General features: G+C 40.5%; 2 protein-coding genes across 2 annotated transcripts; one reads left to right on the forward strand and one right to left on the reverse strand.

Moving 5' to 3' along the window:
- Positions 1-264: 264 nt before the first annotated feature.
- On the reverse strand, positions 265-2,997 carry LOC144662106 (pterin-4-alpha-carbinolamine dehydratase 2-like). The gene is made up of 3 exons (XM_078522848.1): positions 2,882-2,997; positions 554-974; positions 265-382 (listed from the first exon to the last, which is right to left on the reverse strand). Exons 1-2 carry the CDS (start codon positions 2,951-2,953, stop codon positions 663-665), a joined length of 384 nt encoding a protein of 127 aa, XP_078378974.1. The 5' UTR covers positions 2,954-2,997; the 3' UTR covers positions 265-382; positions 554-662.
- An 11-nt stretch (positions 2,998-3,008) lies between these two features.
- On the forward strand, positions 3,009-14,844 carry LOC144662096 (peroxisomal biogenesis factor 19-like). The gene is made up of 7 exons (XM_078522839.1): positions 3,009-3,117; positions 4,819-5,154; positions 9,156-9,238; positions 9,792-9,965; positions 11,343-11,519; positions 13,086-13,130; positions 13,919-14,844. The coding sequence occupies exons 1-7, from the start codon at positions 3,051-3,053 to the stop codon at positions 14,003-14,005; spliced, it is 969 nt and encodes a 322-aa protein (XP_078378965.1). The 5' UTR covers positions 3,009-3,050; the 3' UTR covers positions 14,006-14,844.
- Positions 14,845-16,228: the final 1,384 nt, after the last annotated feature.

Below are 16,228 nucleotides of genomic sequence, written 5' to 3' on the forward strand. Positions count from 1 at the left end.
AATTTCCTTAATTGGGAAGTAACTTTTCCTTCAATTCGCGTTAATTTAAGTCGCGTTAATTTCAAATACCTTAATTAACACAAACGTTAATTTCCTATAATAAGGTAAAGTACTAAAGTAAATGACTATCAAACCTTAGGGATGTTCGCGACCAACATTGGGTATTCCGGAAACTTCGGTCTTCTTTCCTTATCACTCTTACCTAATTATCGCTTTCTCAAAGCATTTCTATTCACCTATCTACACAGGGTTCAAACAGCCACATGTAATAAGAACTATTTATTTATTTCTCTCCATTTAATTTAACTTTTTCCTGGTTACAACATAATTTATTATAAAATCTTGGTCAGTCTGCTTCATACTCTGCAAGACACTTTGGATTTACAGCAAGGCGCCCAAAAGTGTGACCACTTTTAATTTATTCACATTCTTCCGTGCAGATTTAATCCAATCAGAAGTCAACTGGAACCAGTCCTTGGCTTCTGATTGGATGGTGGTTGCACGAAAGAATGTGAATTAATTAAAGGTGGTCACACTTTTGGGCGCCTTGCTGTAATACTTAAAGCCAAAAAGTGGTAACACCAAGTCAACTAATATTAATAATTATTTCAAATTCATTTCTCGATATCAACTCTAATGCTCAAGACAACAATCTATTCCAGTCACATGGACCCAGCAGCTTTCTCCATAAATTTTGCCAGTTTGACATCTTTGGCAGACAGCCCTCCACAGTCGTGCGTACTCAGGGTTACTTGAACTCTACTGTACACATTAAACCATTCCGGATGATGATCCATCTTTTCAGATGTAAGAGCCACGCGTGTCATAAAACCAAATGCCTGGTTGAAGTTCTTGAACTTAAACTCCTTGTAGATAGCATCACGCCCCTCAACTTCTGTCCAGCCTGATTCCTTCAGGGGTTGAAGTTCTGTGTCCCTCTCTTCAGCAGTGAGTTTGGAGGTCTTTGGGGAGGCCTGTAAAGTATTGAGAAAGCAATTATCACAGGTCAAATTATTGTGATTCCCCACTGACATATTTTTTTCAAGCGAGCCAGTGCATAAGCACATGAGAAGATACGAGCACATGGGGAAGTATGAGCTAACAAGCCGAAGGTATTAAAAACTCTCCTTTCCCAACCACACTCTCTTGCACTGAAGGCACGTCCCATACATGTTTCTGTTCCTTAAAAAATGGCTTGGTCCTCTTTGCTTCCCCCCACCCCCTACCCCATATATATGACCAACAACATTCCATTGTTCTACAAAACCCCCAGGAGTCATTCACGGGCTGCTTACACAGAGAAAAGTTGTACCTGGTTGGAGGGCTACCCTTGCCCTTGAGCCATCATTGATTTTACTTTGGGCATTTATATGAAAAAAGTTGTCCCTTCTACCTAGGCCAAAAGTAGGCACTTTCAGTTTCAGGCATGCTCTATACTTAGTCTGTGAAACGGCGTTTTCACAAAGTAAAGTTATTTTTAGATATGATTTTCCCGCTAATTGGTTTTGGATAGCCAATCACAAGCGATTTTGTAAGAGACTGTTGATATGTAACTTACAGTACCTGGTCCACATGGAAGTTAATGTGGTGGACACAAGCCAGGAAGCTTCTTTGGAGTATTCTGACAAAATTTGACTAATAATGTTTCAGTATTTCCTTGCAAAGCAGTAGCTGACTTCATAGAAAGGCTTGGCTAAAAATAACTTTACTTGTGAAAATGACGTTGCACAAAAACATGGAAGTTGCACACTCTGGGTATAAAATGGACTCCTGCCCTGGTAGGTGTCTGAGTGAAAAGAACCCAGTGGTAAATGGTTACATGGAAAAAAGTTTGCTCACACTCCATGGCACCCTACCTTTAAATCAAGTGATGCTTCGCCACCAAGGGTCACCCTTCATTGCCCCCCCCCCTCCCCCAACCCCCTCTTCCTGAGCCAACTTTGCAAAATGAAAAGTTCTCTCACCCAGGTTGTTCGGTATAGAGGGTGACCCTCCAAGCACAGACAATGCTGGGGGCTGAGGGGAGGGAGGTTTTTACTGAAAATTTGGGTGGGGGTGTATGATATGCAACTTGAAACAGTTACCATGCCCTTTGACACTGCACTTGCCTATACAGCCTATAGAAGATAGTACCGCTCACCCTCCTGCCCCCTCAGGGGACAATGTCTCTACATGTATTAATTAACCGGAACTCAGATTCTACTTAAAAAATTTTTATGTTTGTCCCTTTTACTTTACTTTGACGATCACCAACTGATACCCACCTTGTTTCTAGGCTCAGTTTCCAGCCATGGTGTTTCGGTGCACCCGCAATCCTCTCCACCACCACAGCTGGCGCACCAAAAACACCCACGGCTGGAAACTTAGCCTAAGCTGTAATCAGCATCAGAATGGCTACATTTCAAGCTCATTAAACTGTAGAATGACGCGGCCACTTCTTTATATTTGAATCTCATTGAATGTATATAAAGTATTAATGCACCTATCAATGGTTTGCCCCAGGATGGGGGGGGGGGGCGGGCAACCCACGGGAATTTGACATCGTGAAGTTCTCCCAGGGTAGGGATTTTGACATCTAAAATGGCCTGCTGGGTTAGAAATTTAAGAAGAGATATGGGAAATTTGACATTCACTAGGTGCCCAGAGGTAGAGAAATTCGACTTTCGATTTCAAAAAATTTCAAATTCCCCGGGGGTCGCCCGCCCCCCCCCCCCCCCCCCATCCTGGGGCAAACCATTGATAGGTGCATAAAGAATAGCACTACTATTGTTATGTCATGTTTTGTGCTTCATTCTACAAAGCACTCTGATCTGACACATGCAAATAATTTGGCAATGAAGCGTTTGGGTATTCTGCAAGAAATCCCACCTATGTAACTCACCATGGCTGGAAAAGTTCTCAAAAACCTCAGGCAGTTTACACGTGAAGAATACTGTACGAACAACTTGTTCATTTCCCAATCCGCGCGTTCAAGATGTCATTAAAAGACTGGCACTAGTGGTGATTTTTCCGCTGGCCACAATTGCGAAAGCAGCATGGGCTCGTAGAACATGGCGGACGAGGGTTCGAAGGAACTTCATGGAAAAGAAGACGATGAATTAGATGAACTGCTTGATAGTAAGTTATTTCCTTTTGATTGCGTTGCCTTCAGTAGATTTTCTGTCCGTTTGCAGAGTTGATGGAAATCAAACGTACTTATTGTGGTTTGTAAAGGGGTTTTAGTCAAGCGCAAAACTCTTGCACAATATATAAGCTTAACATACACACGCACTCTCCGATCTTGGTTTGCGCATAAATTGTTCTTGCTAAGCCCTGGCGTTAGGGGTAAAAATTTCTGTGCTTTTAAAACCTTTAATCCCCAAGATACTTACTTACTTACTTAGGCCCATCGCTCCAGGTGGAGCATAGGCCATTGACAACAGCTCGCCAGCGAGCTCGAACTTGGGCTTTCAATTTCCGCACAACATCTTGCCAAGCGAAACCCATAAACTTTAGCTCTGCTTCCGTGTCGCGACGCCAGCTGTTTTTGGGGCGACCTCTCTTTCTTTTTCCCTGGGGGTTCCAAGTCAAGGACTGGCGAGTGATGTTGCTTGGTGCTTTCCGCAGGGTATGGCCAATCCAGCCCCATTTTCTCTTTAGAATCTGCCTGCCAATTGGTTCTTGATCTCCTCGCTGCCACAGCTCCTCGTTGCGAATTTTCTCAGGCCACCAAATGTTAAAGATACGTCTCAGGCAACTGTTTATGAATGTTTGGATCTTCTGTAGTGCCTTTTTTGTGCGTCTCCACGTCTCTGAACCATAGAGGAGAACCGATTTAACATTAGAATTGAAAATGCGAAGCTTGGTTTCAGTCCTGATTTCCTTGGACTTCCAGATGTTTTTGAGCATGTTAAATGCTGCCCTTGCCTTGCCAATTCTTGCTCCTACATCTACATCCGTACCTCCACCCTTGTCAATAACACTGCCAAGGTATGTGAACGAGTCCACCTCCTCTAGCTGCTCTCCTTCTACTGTGATTGGATTCTCATTGATGGTGTTGATCCTCATGACCTTTGATTTACCCCTGTTGATCTTTAAACCAGCTCTTTCTGATGTTGTTGCCAATCCGGTGGTCTTACCCTGCATCTGGTCATGGTTATGTGAAAGGAGAGCCAGATCATCAGCGAAGTCTAAGTCCTCCAGCTGTGTCCAAGGGGTCCACTGAATCCCATTCTTCTTTCCCTCGGTGGTGGTTCTCTTTATCCAGTCTATAACAAGAAGAAACATGAAAGGTGATAGTAAGCATCCTTGTCGGACACCAGTCCTGACGTTGAAGCAATCTAAGAGCTGGCCCCTATGCACCACTCTGCATGACATTCCCTCATAAGTTCGCTGAATGAGTGTTATCATCTTTTCTGGTATGCCATAGTGTTTCAGCAACTTCCACAGTGTTTCTCTATCCACACTATCAAAGGCCTTCTCATAATCAATAAAGTTGACGTAAAGAGCCGAGTTCCACTCCAGGGATTGCTCCACTATTATGCGAAGAGTGGCAATATGGTCTGTGCATGACCTGTCCTGTCTAAAGCCAGCTTGCTGGTCTCGTAGTTGGTTATCAACTGCTGCTTTCATTCGTTCTAAAAGAATTCTGTTTAGGACTTTGCCTGGAACTGATAATCCCCAAGATGGAGCACATTTAATAATAGTTGTTGTTTGACAATGTACATAAAGATCAAAGTTTCTTTTTATTCATTTAGTGTCCCAAGGACTTTTGGCACAAATTGCTAGGTTGCTAATTTTTTAACCTCTTTATATTATCATTTTTTTTAATTTTACAAGGTGCTCTTGAAGATTTCGACAAATCAACTCCATCAACTATAAAGCAGACCTCAGGAAGTGACTTACAGAATGACACTGAATCATCAGACTGTTCCAAAAGAACTGACTCAAAAGCTGAAAACAACAGCGGCAGAACAACATTGAAAACTGAAGGAAGCACCAGTGCGGCAGCCTCATCTCAAGACACTTCTGATCACGCTCGACTGCAAGCCAACCTTGGACAGGTAGCAGGGCTGGAGGAATTAGAAAATGCCATGAAGTCAATGTTAGGAAATGAACCCGAATTGCTGGCTCAACTGGAACAGTTTGCACAGGCCACAGCTAATGCTGATCATGGTAGGTTGATAGACCGGTCGGGCACAGAGGGGACTCCTTGAAAACTGGTACAACAAAATTTTCAGAACGAGATATAACATGACACGAGATATGACATTTTTTCCTACCCTACCCCAGACCTCATGTCTACCGTAGTTCAAAACCTATTTCCCAGGAAGACAGGAAGAGTGAAGAAGGGATGTGAGAAGGGAAGGGTTATTGCCCTTTAAGTAAGTTCAGTCAAGTTCAGTGCCAAAGCTGGGTATCAATGAGTTTTTGAGCCCTTTTGAGCCATGTTTAGGGTATGTTTTGCACCCTGGTGTGGTATTATGTAGTAATTATTTTGAAAGAAACTACTTTGACTTTTTTTTTAATCTTCTTGATCTTACTCCTCATGCTGGCGCCTTAAATCATATCTGCAGACCTAAGTACAAATGTAGGTAAATAGAGTATAAATTAGAGCAAAACGAATAAAGTAGTATAAATTTTTGGGTCAGGTCTGAAATAATTTGTTGCCAGATAATTATTAATAAAGAAGAGTACATATCATTCTGGTCAGAAACACTTTTTAAGGTAAAGATGCTGACACATGAAGGGGCATGCCACAGTGACATGTAGCAGAGCCTATGAAATCACAGTGTAGTAACTACACACACAAACACATATCCCATTAAAAATATCTGGTTTGTAGCCAGGGATGATAAGGTTAAAATTATTTGATAAGAGTTGACATTTATAAGAAACTTAACAATTTTAAATTTCATACCACCCCCTATTCTATTCTTTTTACTCCCAATTTTAGAATTCTAACCCCCCCCCCCCTTTTTTTATTCAGTACATTCCTTATCACCTTTTTCTGCATTTTTTTAGTTTTTTATTCCTATAACACCAGGGACACCGTTTTAAATTTACATATTGCAGACTGAGAAGGCTACAGCAGTAGCCGAAACGTCCTGTACATATTTTAAGCCAGTGTCAACTTTTATCAAATAATTTTAACATATCCCATTGTTGCAGCAACATGTCCTTGGTACTAACAGTTTCTTGTGGGTGTACATGTTATGATTGTCCCAATTATGTGTTGCTACGGCAATTATCCAAGCCAAAGGTTTCATGAAGGCCACACTCTTTGTATAGCCCTTGTGGCTTTAAAGGTTAAATTATGTTCTATATGGCATTGGTCATATAATGCCCAGTGCTCGACACTAACTTTTTTGGATACTAGGCAATTGGCTAGTAGGTACAAATAATCACTAGCCCACAAGGACAAGTCACTAGCCCCACCCCCCCCCCCCCCTTTAAAAAAAAAATAAAAACAGCCAAGTTTGAATCAGCTAATCTCTTTGCACTATTTGTTTGAGTCCACACAAGTACATCTTTCCTTCACTGAGACGCAGCAACGATGTTATCATCCAACTCGGTTAAGAATTTCTTGACCATAGATCACACTTCTTTTTCTCTTCATGCTGTGTGTGTAGTCTGAAATTCAGCCGTCCTCTCGACCCATCCCCCCAACGAAGGGGCGCGGGTCTCGACTAGCTGTGTGTGGTCCTCTGGTGAACAATGTAAATCTGGCTCACGATTATCGGTCCTTGAAGGCGGTTTTCTTGTAGGTAAAGTGTTACAAAAGCTTGAAATCATGCTCGTGCGGTCGTTCGCGTGAAAACCCCAAGATGGCCGACTTACTATGGCTCTCTCCCACAATCATTGACAAAAGTGTTGACCCATTGTTAATTTACGCCCTTATTTTTTGTTATATGGACCAATTCCATCCTTTTGCCCCACCTTTCCAACCCCCTTCCCCCCAATCAATGTTGTAGTTTGTTTCCAGAAGTCCTTTGCTACCATTTTACAACATTGGATGGGGGGAGGGGGGTATTTTAGCAGACAGTCATGAAATTTAAAAACTAGTGTTAAATTTGTCATAAAAACCGCAGAGCGAAGTCAATGTGTCAACTACTTTTGTCAAAGATTGTCTGAGGTCTATTTGAGTGAAAAGAAAGGATACCCGTTACCTATCTTAGCTCTAACAGGATTTTTTCTAGAAAGCACGCTAAATGTGTGGCATGAGAGTAGTTTTGATTATTTGAAGTAAAAAATAATGTCTTCAGTTGAGAAAACAAAGACAAAACGGGTTCAGATCCCGTGCGTGGTTCTTAGCGCGTGACTATCTAGGGTCGTATTATCCATTTTGTTGTTTAAAAGTGTTAAGCGAGGCCTCTGCAGTGATACTCCAGTTAACTATGTTCGTTTCATTGTTACAAAGCAGCCGGCTAATTTTAAGAAAAAGCAGCAATACTCGTTCTCCAGAGCGCGAAACCAAATTCCTGGGCGGTTGAGATTAATGTTTAACAAGATCTACCATATCGTGAGGCTAGGAAATACTCCTATTTGTCGCTGAAATTCCCTAAGAAAATCAGAGATAAATGACTTTTTGTCAAAAATATATCGCTAGAATGTTTCTTGGCCACACAATTGGCGAAAATGTGTAAATTTGAACGATTAACCACGGTTAACCACGGTTAACCATCAGTCTAGAAAGGATCAGGAATGTTCTTTGTTTACTGATGGTTAACCGTGGTTAACCGTGGTTAACCGTGGATTTTCAAAAGGTAGACACCTTTTGGCCTTGCTGAAGCCTGTTTATAGTAGAAAAAGAGACAATGAAGACTTCCGTATCTTAAGTTAGCTTTTCATGTTAAAGAAATGCTTAAAACAAGCGTCAATAAAACAAGAAACAACAACAATTGGAGCTGTCACGCGCACTTGTCACGCTTTATCTAACTGCGTTGGATATGTCACAAGGTATATTACATTGCATAAGCGCATTGTTACTTTGACATAGCAGTTATTTGCCTAACGGTGAAATTTCTTTCATTATTCCATAAACTGGCATTTGGAAATGAAATGGGCAGTAAACGCGGGCTTTAAATTTCTTTGGTCGTCTCGAACGATGATTTGCGTGCGTGACCTCCCCGCAGTTAAATGTCTTCAGACACCTCTATGCTATATGCCAAAAGCTAGAAAACGTGTCATTAGTTCAACATAATTTTCTTCTTTTTAAACCATTTTCACATCGGAAATAAGCAGGTAAATGCAGGAGTTTCTTCATCAATATTAGCAGCGGTAAACATTTTGCCTCAATTTATTCCATTTTTGACCCTTTGATTGCGTTATCGTCAAATTCGTTAATGGCCTGTAATTAGAAACCAATTAATACAGCATCAATGCCGATTGGACAATTGAAAACAACAGATGGTTGAAATAAATTTATGTTATAACCGATTAATCATTACGCACTGTTCTTAAGATATATTCCGTTTTGCACCTCAGACAATCATTGACAAAAGTGTTGACCCATTGTTAATTTACGCCCTTATTTTTTGTTATATGGACCAATTCCATCCTTTTGCCCCACCTTTCCAACCCCCTTCCCCCCAATCAATGTTGTAGTTTGTTTCCAGAAGTCCTTTGCTACCATTTTACAACATTGGATGGGGGGAGGGGGGTATTTTAGCAGACAGTCATGAAATTTAAAAACTAGTGTTAAATTTGTCATAAAAACCGCAGAGCGAAGTCAATGTGTCAACTACTTTTGTCAAAGATTGCAGGTCCCTTTTGGGTGTCATGGTAGCGAGGACAGAGGGTCTTTTCCAAGATGGCGTCAGGTTTGCGAGTTGATCGTACCATGGATAGTAACCATGATCGTACGATATAAATCCGTATGCGATGTGGGTCGCAAGCTCTCTGGTTTAAATTACTCAAGCTATGGAAACTAGATCCTGATGAAGGTTTCTGGGAGAAAAACTTCCCAAGTTTTAGAGTTGTATACGTAGTTGATTTATTTTTCCACAAATCTTACTAGTCTATGGGCTAGTAGGAAAGTACTTTTACTAGCCAAGCATGAAATTTTACTAGTCCTGGGCTAGTGTACTAGCGTTAGTGTCGAGCACTGATGCCCTTATTAAAAAATTAATCTAGTACTCTCTGACTACAACATTGCTTTTTTTCTTCAATCTCAGATAACCCATCATCATTGGGTGATCTTGAAGCTAACCTCGCTAGAACCATGAATCATTTGGCTCAAAATGCTAAAGACTTGGAGGTAATAAAAATTTATTAAGAGCAGTCCTGTATATTTTTAATTTTTCTGCAATTTTTGTAAGACCCAGCTCTCTGCCATTTTGTTAAGATTCTGCACTTGCCAGAGTTCCAGTGGGTAATTCTGTTGTGAATTTCAAATTTGTGCACAGATCTCTGTATAAAGAGGAGATGTTTTCACTTACAGCTTCTTATTAATTATTGTTCTCCCTGAGGTACATACTGCACAAGGGCAGCCACCTCGATCGTGATAAAAGTTATACTAAGTGTTGGGACGATGGAAAGGCATCTTCATAAACACAACTTTTAATTCAATGAAACTTGACTTCAAATAACTACTACCTCATGAAAACCTTGACAAAACCACATGCACCTTCTCTTTGACATCTGTCACTCATTTTAACTGACATTAAAGACAATGTCACGATAATCAAGTCACGCAAGGGTCACGCTCTCCTAAACAATTAGAAAGATGATTTCTGTATAATTTTATTTATAAAGCAAAGTACTATTAATAGTCGTATTTAAACTTTTCTTTATTTGACACTTCTGCACAGAACTGTTCCACAGCACCTTTAAACGAAGATTTCTTTAAGGCCATGTCAGATATGAACCTTGGTGGCACAGGCAGTGATGGAGAGATGGACTTCCTTCCCTTAATGCAGGGCATGATGCAGAACTTACTGTCTAAAGACGTCCTTTATCCTGCATTGAAAGACTTGAAAGAAAAGGTAATTTACTACTGACTGTGAATTAACAAATGCTTCAACTTACATTGGGCTAGCATATCTTATTGAGCACCCACGTCTTTATCGTGGAAGGTTTGAGTCCAAGTTGGAGCACCAATTAGTGTGGGGGGGGGACAGGCCCGGGGGGGGCACTCCCATACATGAGCTATATAGGTATGTGCCGCTGTGAAGGGTATGGTTTTCAAGCAGTTTAGTCTGGGATAGGGTATAGAAATCAGAGAATTTTGGTCTAGAAAAGGGTAGCATTTGCCGGGAAACCGATCGACGGTATGACGACTATAGTCCAGAAACTCGGAAGAGAAAGAGACATCCGCGGCATCCTTGTTCACAGATGGTTGTCCATTAAAACACTGATAATGATACAGTTCTAACAAAATGCAAGTCTGGGATAGGGTAGGGATTTTCAGTGTCTAGTCTAGTATAGGGTTGCAAAAATCGACTGAACATGGTCTGGTATAGGGTAAGGGCTTCAAATTCCCAGCGGCACACCCCCACCCAAAAAAATACCGGGTGCACCCCCGGGGGGACAGGGGGGTCTGAACCTCCTGCCTCCCATACCTTTTACTCCCGCTTCCTGTTAGAGTACCTTTTACTCCCGCCTCCCGCCCCTTTCCGTAGCGGTTCTCTCCTGTTTGTTCCATGTCCATTGCAAAATATAATGAAATGTTACGAAATTTCACTCCTTTTCTCCCGGTTCCCGCCACCTTAAGAATCGTGCTTCCCACCCTCTCTCCTCCCGCTTTCCGCCTCTTTTCTCTTGCTCTTGTGCTCCAGCCCCCCTGTCCCCCTCCACCAGTTAGGTTCTAAAATAACAACTTTGAGTTTGGTAAGACAATGCTTCATTAATTGTAGCTGAGTACAACAACCTTTATTTATCACATTCCACCAGATCGATGTTCAGAAAAGTAGGCACCTTTGGATCCGGCGGAACCTATTCAACAGGCTTCAGCCCGTCACTACTTGTGGGTCTGGGCCAGGAATTCTACCATGAGAAATCTTTTTTTTGAAATTGAATGCCAGAAAATACTTTTCCAGGCATTTGGGGGCCTAAAAAATTGATATACTGTAAGGGATCACTTAAATTATGCAAATGTTATGTGTTCACTTGACAACTGAAGTAGCTAGCAAAACCTTGGAGAGTAGCAGCAAAGTTTGCCAGCTGCCAGCATTTTGCTGGTGTCATGGTCTGATCTATCCTCTCCTTGTCATGGACTAGCTGGGAGAAGTGAGGTCATAAAATAATGGACTGATAGTTGCAACGAGATGCACACTTTCACCTGAAATCTGATCTTCCTCTTATTAAGGTACGTAAAATTAAAACAAGTGCCATGATCTAATTTATCATCTTTATACTTATAGTACCCAGCATGGATGGAAGAGCATAAATCCTCCTTGCCGTCAGAGGAACTTGACCGTTATAGCAGACAGTACAATCTGGTGTGCGGTGTTTGTTCAGAGTACGAGAGTGAGAAATCAGATGATACTGATGAAGTCAAGAAAAAGCGATTTGAGAAACTTTTAAGTCTTATGCAAGAGGTATGTAAAATTGTATATTAAATACTGTTTTGCTTTTTTAAAATTTACAGTTGCTTAATATACAAAGTTTGAAAGAATACCCCTTTTATAGAGTGATTTCATTATTTTAACCCATGAAACAATATGTACCAGTTTGTGCGTAATAGTGGAAAAAAAACAAAAGAAAACTGTTACAATGGAATTTGTGTCTAATAGTATCTCCCTAAGAATGATCAAATTAATTAAAATTGCATTTTGGCAACAGAACAGAAATTATCTGTGAGTTCAAAATAGTTTTAAATCAGAATTTTTTTCTGATGTAAATATAGCATTGGTCTTGCATCTCACTGATCAAATTTTAATTATCATCTTGAAACTTTAGTTGATTGGCCTAAAGGGGTAAAATGGGAACTGAGATTAATTGGACATATGTTCACCAGGAAAATGTGATTTGGGTCACTGGGAATCACAAACAAAAAAAAGAACTGGGACTGGGATTTGGGAAAACTTGGAAAACAGTAGACTGGGCAATTAGGCTTAAGGACCCTCTTTAATAGTTGCAAGAATTTCCTTACCATACCAGGGCTGCAAAAGTTTTTTTTTCACTTGAAAGGACATGTCCTAGGTACACCATCTTCGTAAGACAAAACAAAATTTTGGTCGGATCTCACCGAAACAAAAGGTTGAATTTTATTCATTGTTGCCATGATTTACAATTTAAAAATTGTCTGGACATCATGTCTGACCACACTTGGGATTTTGTCGGACATGTGCAAATTTTGGTCGGCCAATGTCCGATGACCGACTGTTATTTGCTCCACCGCGGTCAAACGACAGAAATATGCAAAAAATAAGAAAAGTACTGCAAAGATAAGGTTTTAATTTTCACAGTTCAAAGTTCGATACATAACCCGTATCCTAAGGGTTTACTAAGTTTTTTGGAGCTTTACTAAAAAAGTTCTACGTGTTTGAAAATAGCGATATGCGGACTTGTCGGCGCCATTTGTCAAGGCACCTTTGGTTCGGATGCGAAACATTTAAAAAGTGAAAACACTGGTTTACCTGAGGGAATGGGATTATGCTTTCACTCGGCAACTATTTTTATCTATCCTTGCTCGTAATCACTTCAATTTGAACAAAAAAACGGCGAAATGGAAAGAAAACCTGCCTGAGACGTTTGACCGCGGTGAAGTTATTTGCAGCCCTGCATACTCTACTGCCCAGCCTCAAGAGTCCTCATGGGCCCGATGAGGATAAGTAAATACTCTACTGCAGGGATGTAGCTAAGAAAACACTAAGCCGGCTCATCGACAAGCCCAGCTGACTTTTGTGGCCTTTTTAACAGCTCTAATAGTTTACCTAAGTCTTTGTTTTCATGTGAAATTTCAGCCAGATTTAAGTTTTATTTCAGCCGGTTAAACAGCCGGCCCTTTGTGACATCCCTCATACTGGCATTAATGTCATGATAATAATTTATTTTTATATACCATAATAAGTGACTATAGAATTATGTAGCCAAATGTAAATATCCTAATGTCAGACTCCTCCTTTCTGTCTAAATAATTAAAAATTAATTTTTATTTTTAGATGCAAGAATGTGGACAACCACCATCAGATCTTGTTGGAGAAATGGTAAGTACCATATTTTCTCGACTAAACGCCGGACCCCGATTTAACGCCGGCCTCGTAAAAAAGCCGGTTCAAAATTGCTAGTTTTTAAATAAACACCGGGGGCGTTTGTTCGAGGTCCTGGCGTTTATTTGAGGTCAAGCTTATAAGTAAACATATTCTGTTTGTCACAAATCTTGATTGCAACATAAACTATTCAATCCGTAATAATGAACCTTTGGGAAATAATCACCTTTGGATACCCAGGGACAGTTTTTCGGGGCAGAACGAAGAGAAAAATCATCCCGTCTTGACAAACTGCCCCTTGGTCTCGAAGATCGACAACAATAAATCAATCTGAAAAATTGGCAGAAACGCCGGGCCCCGAAAAAATGCCGGCTTCAAATAAACGCCGGGTTCACTAAGCCAAGTTTAAAATAAACGCCGGGGGTGTTAAATTGAGAAAATATGGTAAATTAAACTCACTTTCTTGTATTTGATTCAACCATGATGCAGGGCTGCAAATAACAGTCAGACATTGGCCGACCAAAATTTGCTTATGTCTGACAAAATCCCAAGTGTGGTCGGACATAATGTCTGGACAATTTTTTGATCATAAATCATTTTACAGCAACAATGAATGAAAAACTGTCCGACCACAATTTTGTTTTGTCCGACCAAGATGGTGTCTTAGTAGGACATATGTCCTTTCAAGTGAAAATAATTATTTGCAGCCCTGGTGATGCTATTTGCAAGTGCCTGGAACTGCTGGAAGATGTAACTTTCTCTGAAAATTTTGCTATTTTTCTTAGCCTGCAGGCTTTACTGGACCCCTCCCTGAGATGCCCGAGGCATCAGAACTACCTGATGATCTAAAAGACGAGTGCAAAGTTACGTAGCCTTGAGACACCGATTTCAAAAAAATAATACTTGGTTGTGTAAAATCAAGTCACAAGCCATGGCTAATGGAGAAGGGGTGTGCGCAATTTGAATACTGAGCTGCCTTGGATACAGTGTGACAGCTTGGTGACAAAAAAATTGAGACCAAAAACATACGGATTGTAAAATAATAAGTACTAACTTGAACTACCGGTACATTTTTAATTTGCAACTTTAAATTAAATTTTTATCAAAAGGGTCAGAATTTAATTTTGATAGCAGTCGATTTTGCCATCTGCCTGTGGAAGTGACTTGAAGAATATTATTGCACCAAAACAATCTACAATAATTTTGACTTGGCTAAAAGAATAGTTTGCAGAAAGCTACTACTTCATAGCTGTGAGGAAATTACATGCAGTTTTTAGCTGTGAGTGTTTTGCTGCATCTGCAATCTTCTAAACTTCTACAATTATAACAGTAATATGTCAATAAAATTTCTAGAACATAAGATTTACACTCAGTAAACACATGGTCTGGGCTTCTCACTCCAAAATAAGACTGCATGGACTCAAGAGAGCCTCTTATGCAGGCACTCTGGGCTTTAAGTTGCATGACAAGCCCAAGAGACTTCTGCAAAGAAGGAGGCTAGACACAAGTAACCTAAATCAAGCTTAACACAGCCCAGGTTGAGTTGTTAGTCACTGGTTTGAATTGAGGGGAATTCCCTGGGATAAAATATTAAATTGAATAAATGTTCCCTGTTGTGAATCAGTTGTCCAATCCCATACAGTGCATCCATACAACTGTTAGAAAATAAAGCAATGATGGTAAATCTATCATGCATGAAGGAAACAGTAAATCCATGACTTTTATCTGAACTTTTACTTGCCAGAAAACAATTTATTTCACCAATCATAAATTTTTGAATATGTGCAATAAAATACCCCCAGGGGTGGACTCCCTCATGAAAGGGATGCGGATGCTCCTCATCTAGTCCGAAATGTCAGTCGTCCTCTTGTCCTCCCGGGGAGGGGGGGAGGGGCACTCAAAAAAGTTTTATACGGGGAGGCTCTGCCCCAAGCTCTTACCCCTTACCCTTTTATATACCATTTTCACAGAAATTGTTCCCCTTCTGTATACCTTTTACTGAAAAAAGGTACCTCTTCATATACCTAAAAGACATGGCATAGACTTAGAACAGGACGTTTTCTTGTCATTTTCATGTTGCACTTTATAAATTAAAACAATACAGCCATAAAGTGCGTCTGTTCGAAATATTTTAATTCAAGGCCCTTTTTAAAACCTAAATGACAGATTTACATACCCTTTCATATACCTAAACTTGTAAAATTCCTACCCTTTTATATATATATATATATATTTTTTTTTTCTACCCTTTTATATACCTGAAGCCTGAAAAAGGTACCCCTTTCGGGCGGAGCCTCCCCGTATAGGCCATTATATGGAGTACCCCTCCCCCCCCCCCCGGGCTTGTCCTAAGGGATCTAGAGAGCACCCCTCTGCTTGGGGGATGGGACGAGAGGACAGCTGACATTTCAGACTACTCCTTGTCTCGCTTAAGGTTGTAAATCAGGGATGTTTGGTCTCACTTGGGGTGTTGGTACAGTAAACACCCGCGTATAAGAACCTACAGGCTGAAATTGGGCATCTAATACCCAAATATATAAGAACCTATTTAGGCTGGCAAAGAACAATAGGTTCTTATACAAAAATACACTCTTATTTTGTAGCCAAAATACTGGATTTTAATTGATAGAAATTGTGAAATTTCTGAGAAACACCATGAAAATTATTTGTTTAATTGAAAATCTTTTAAAATTATACAGAGTATAGAATACTGTATAAAATTATACTGGTGTAGCTTTGGGACTTGAATCTGTAGAGTGCCCTGACTTTTGCTCATGTGAAATATACATTACTGCTTGTCTTTTTGTTTAAAAAATAAGGCTTCGCATTTTTGCAGTTTAAAATACAAATGTTCAACCATTATCAATGACATACTAGTACTACAGTAGCTCTCTGAATGGTATCACTATGACAACTCCTACAAATAAGAACCTACTCCCTACTGTGAGAGTCGCGGTGGCCTAATGGTTAGCGCACTCACCTTCGAGTCGAACGGCCCGGGTTAAAGGCCTGGCCAGGGCGCTGCGTTGTGTTCTTGGGCAAGACACTTTATTCTCACAGTGCCTCTCTCCACCCAGGTGTAGAAATGGGTACCG

This window comes from Oculina patagonica, chromosome 8 (assembly GCF_052425735.1).
Source record: "Oculina patagonica isolate OP01 chromosome 8, crgOcupat, whole genome shotgun sequence".
Lineage (NCBI taxonomy): Eukaryota > Metazoa > Cnidaria > Anthozoa > Scleractinia > Oculinidae > Oculina > Oculina patagonica.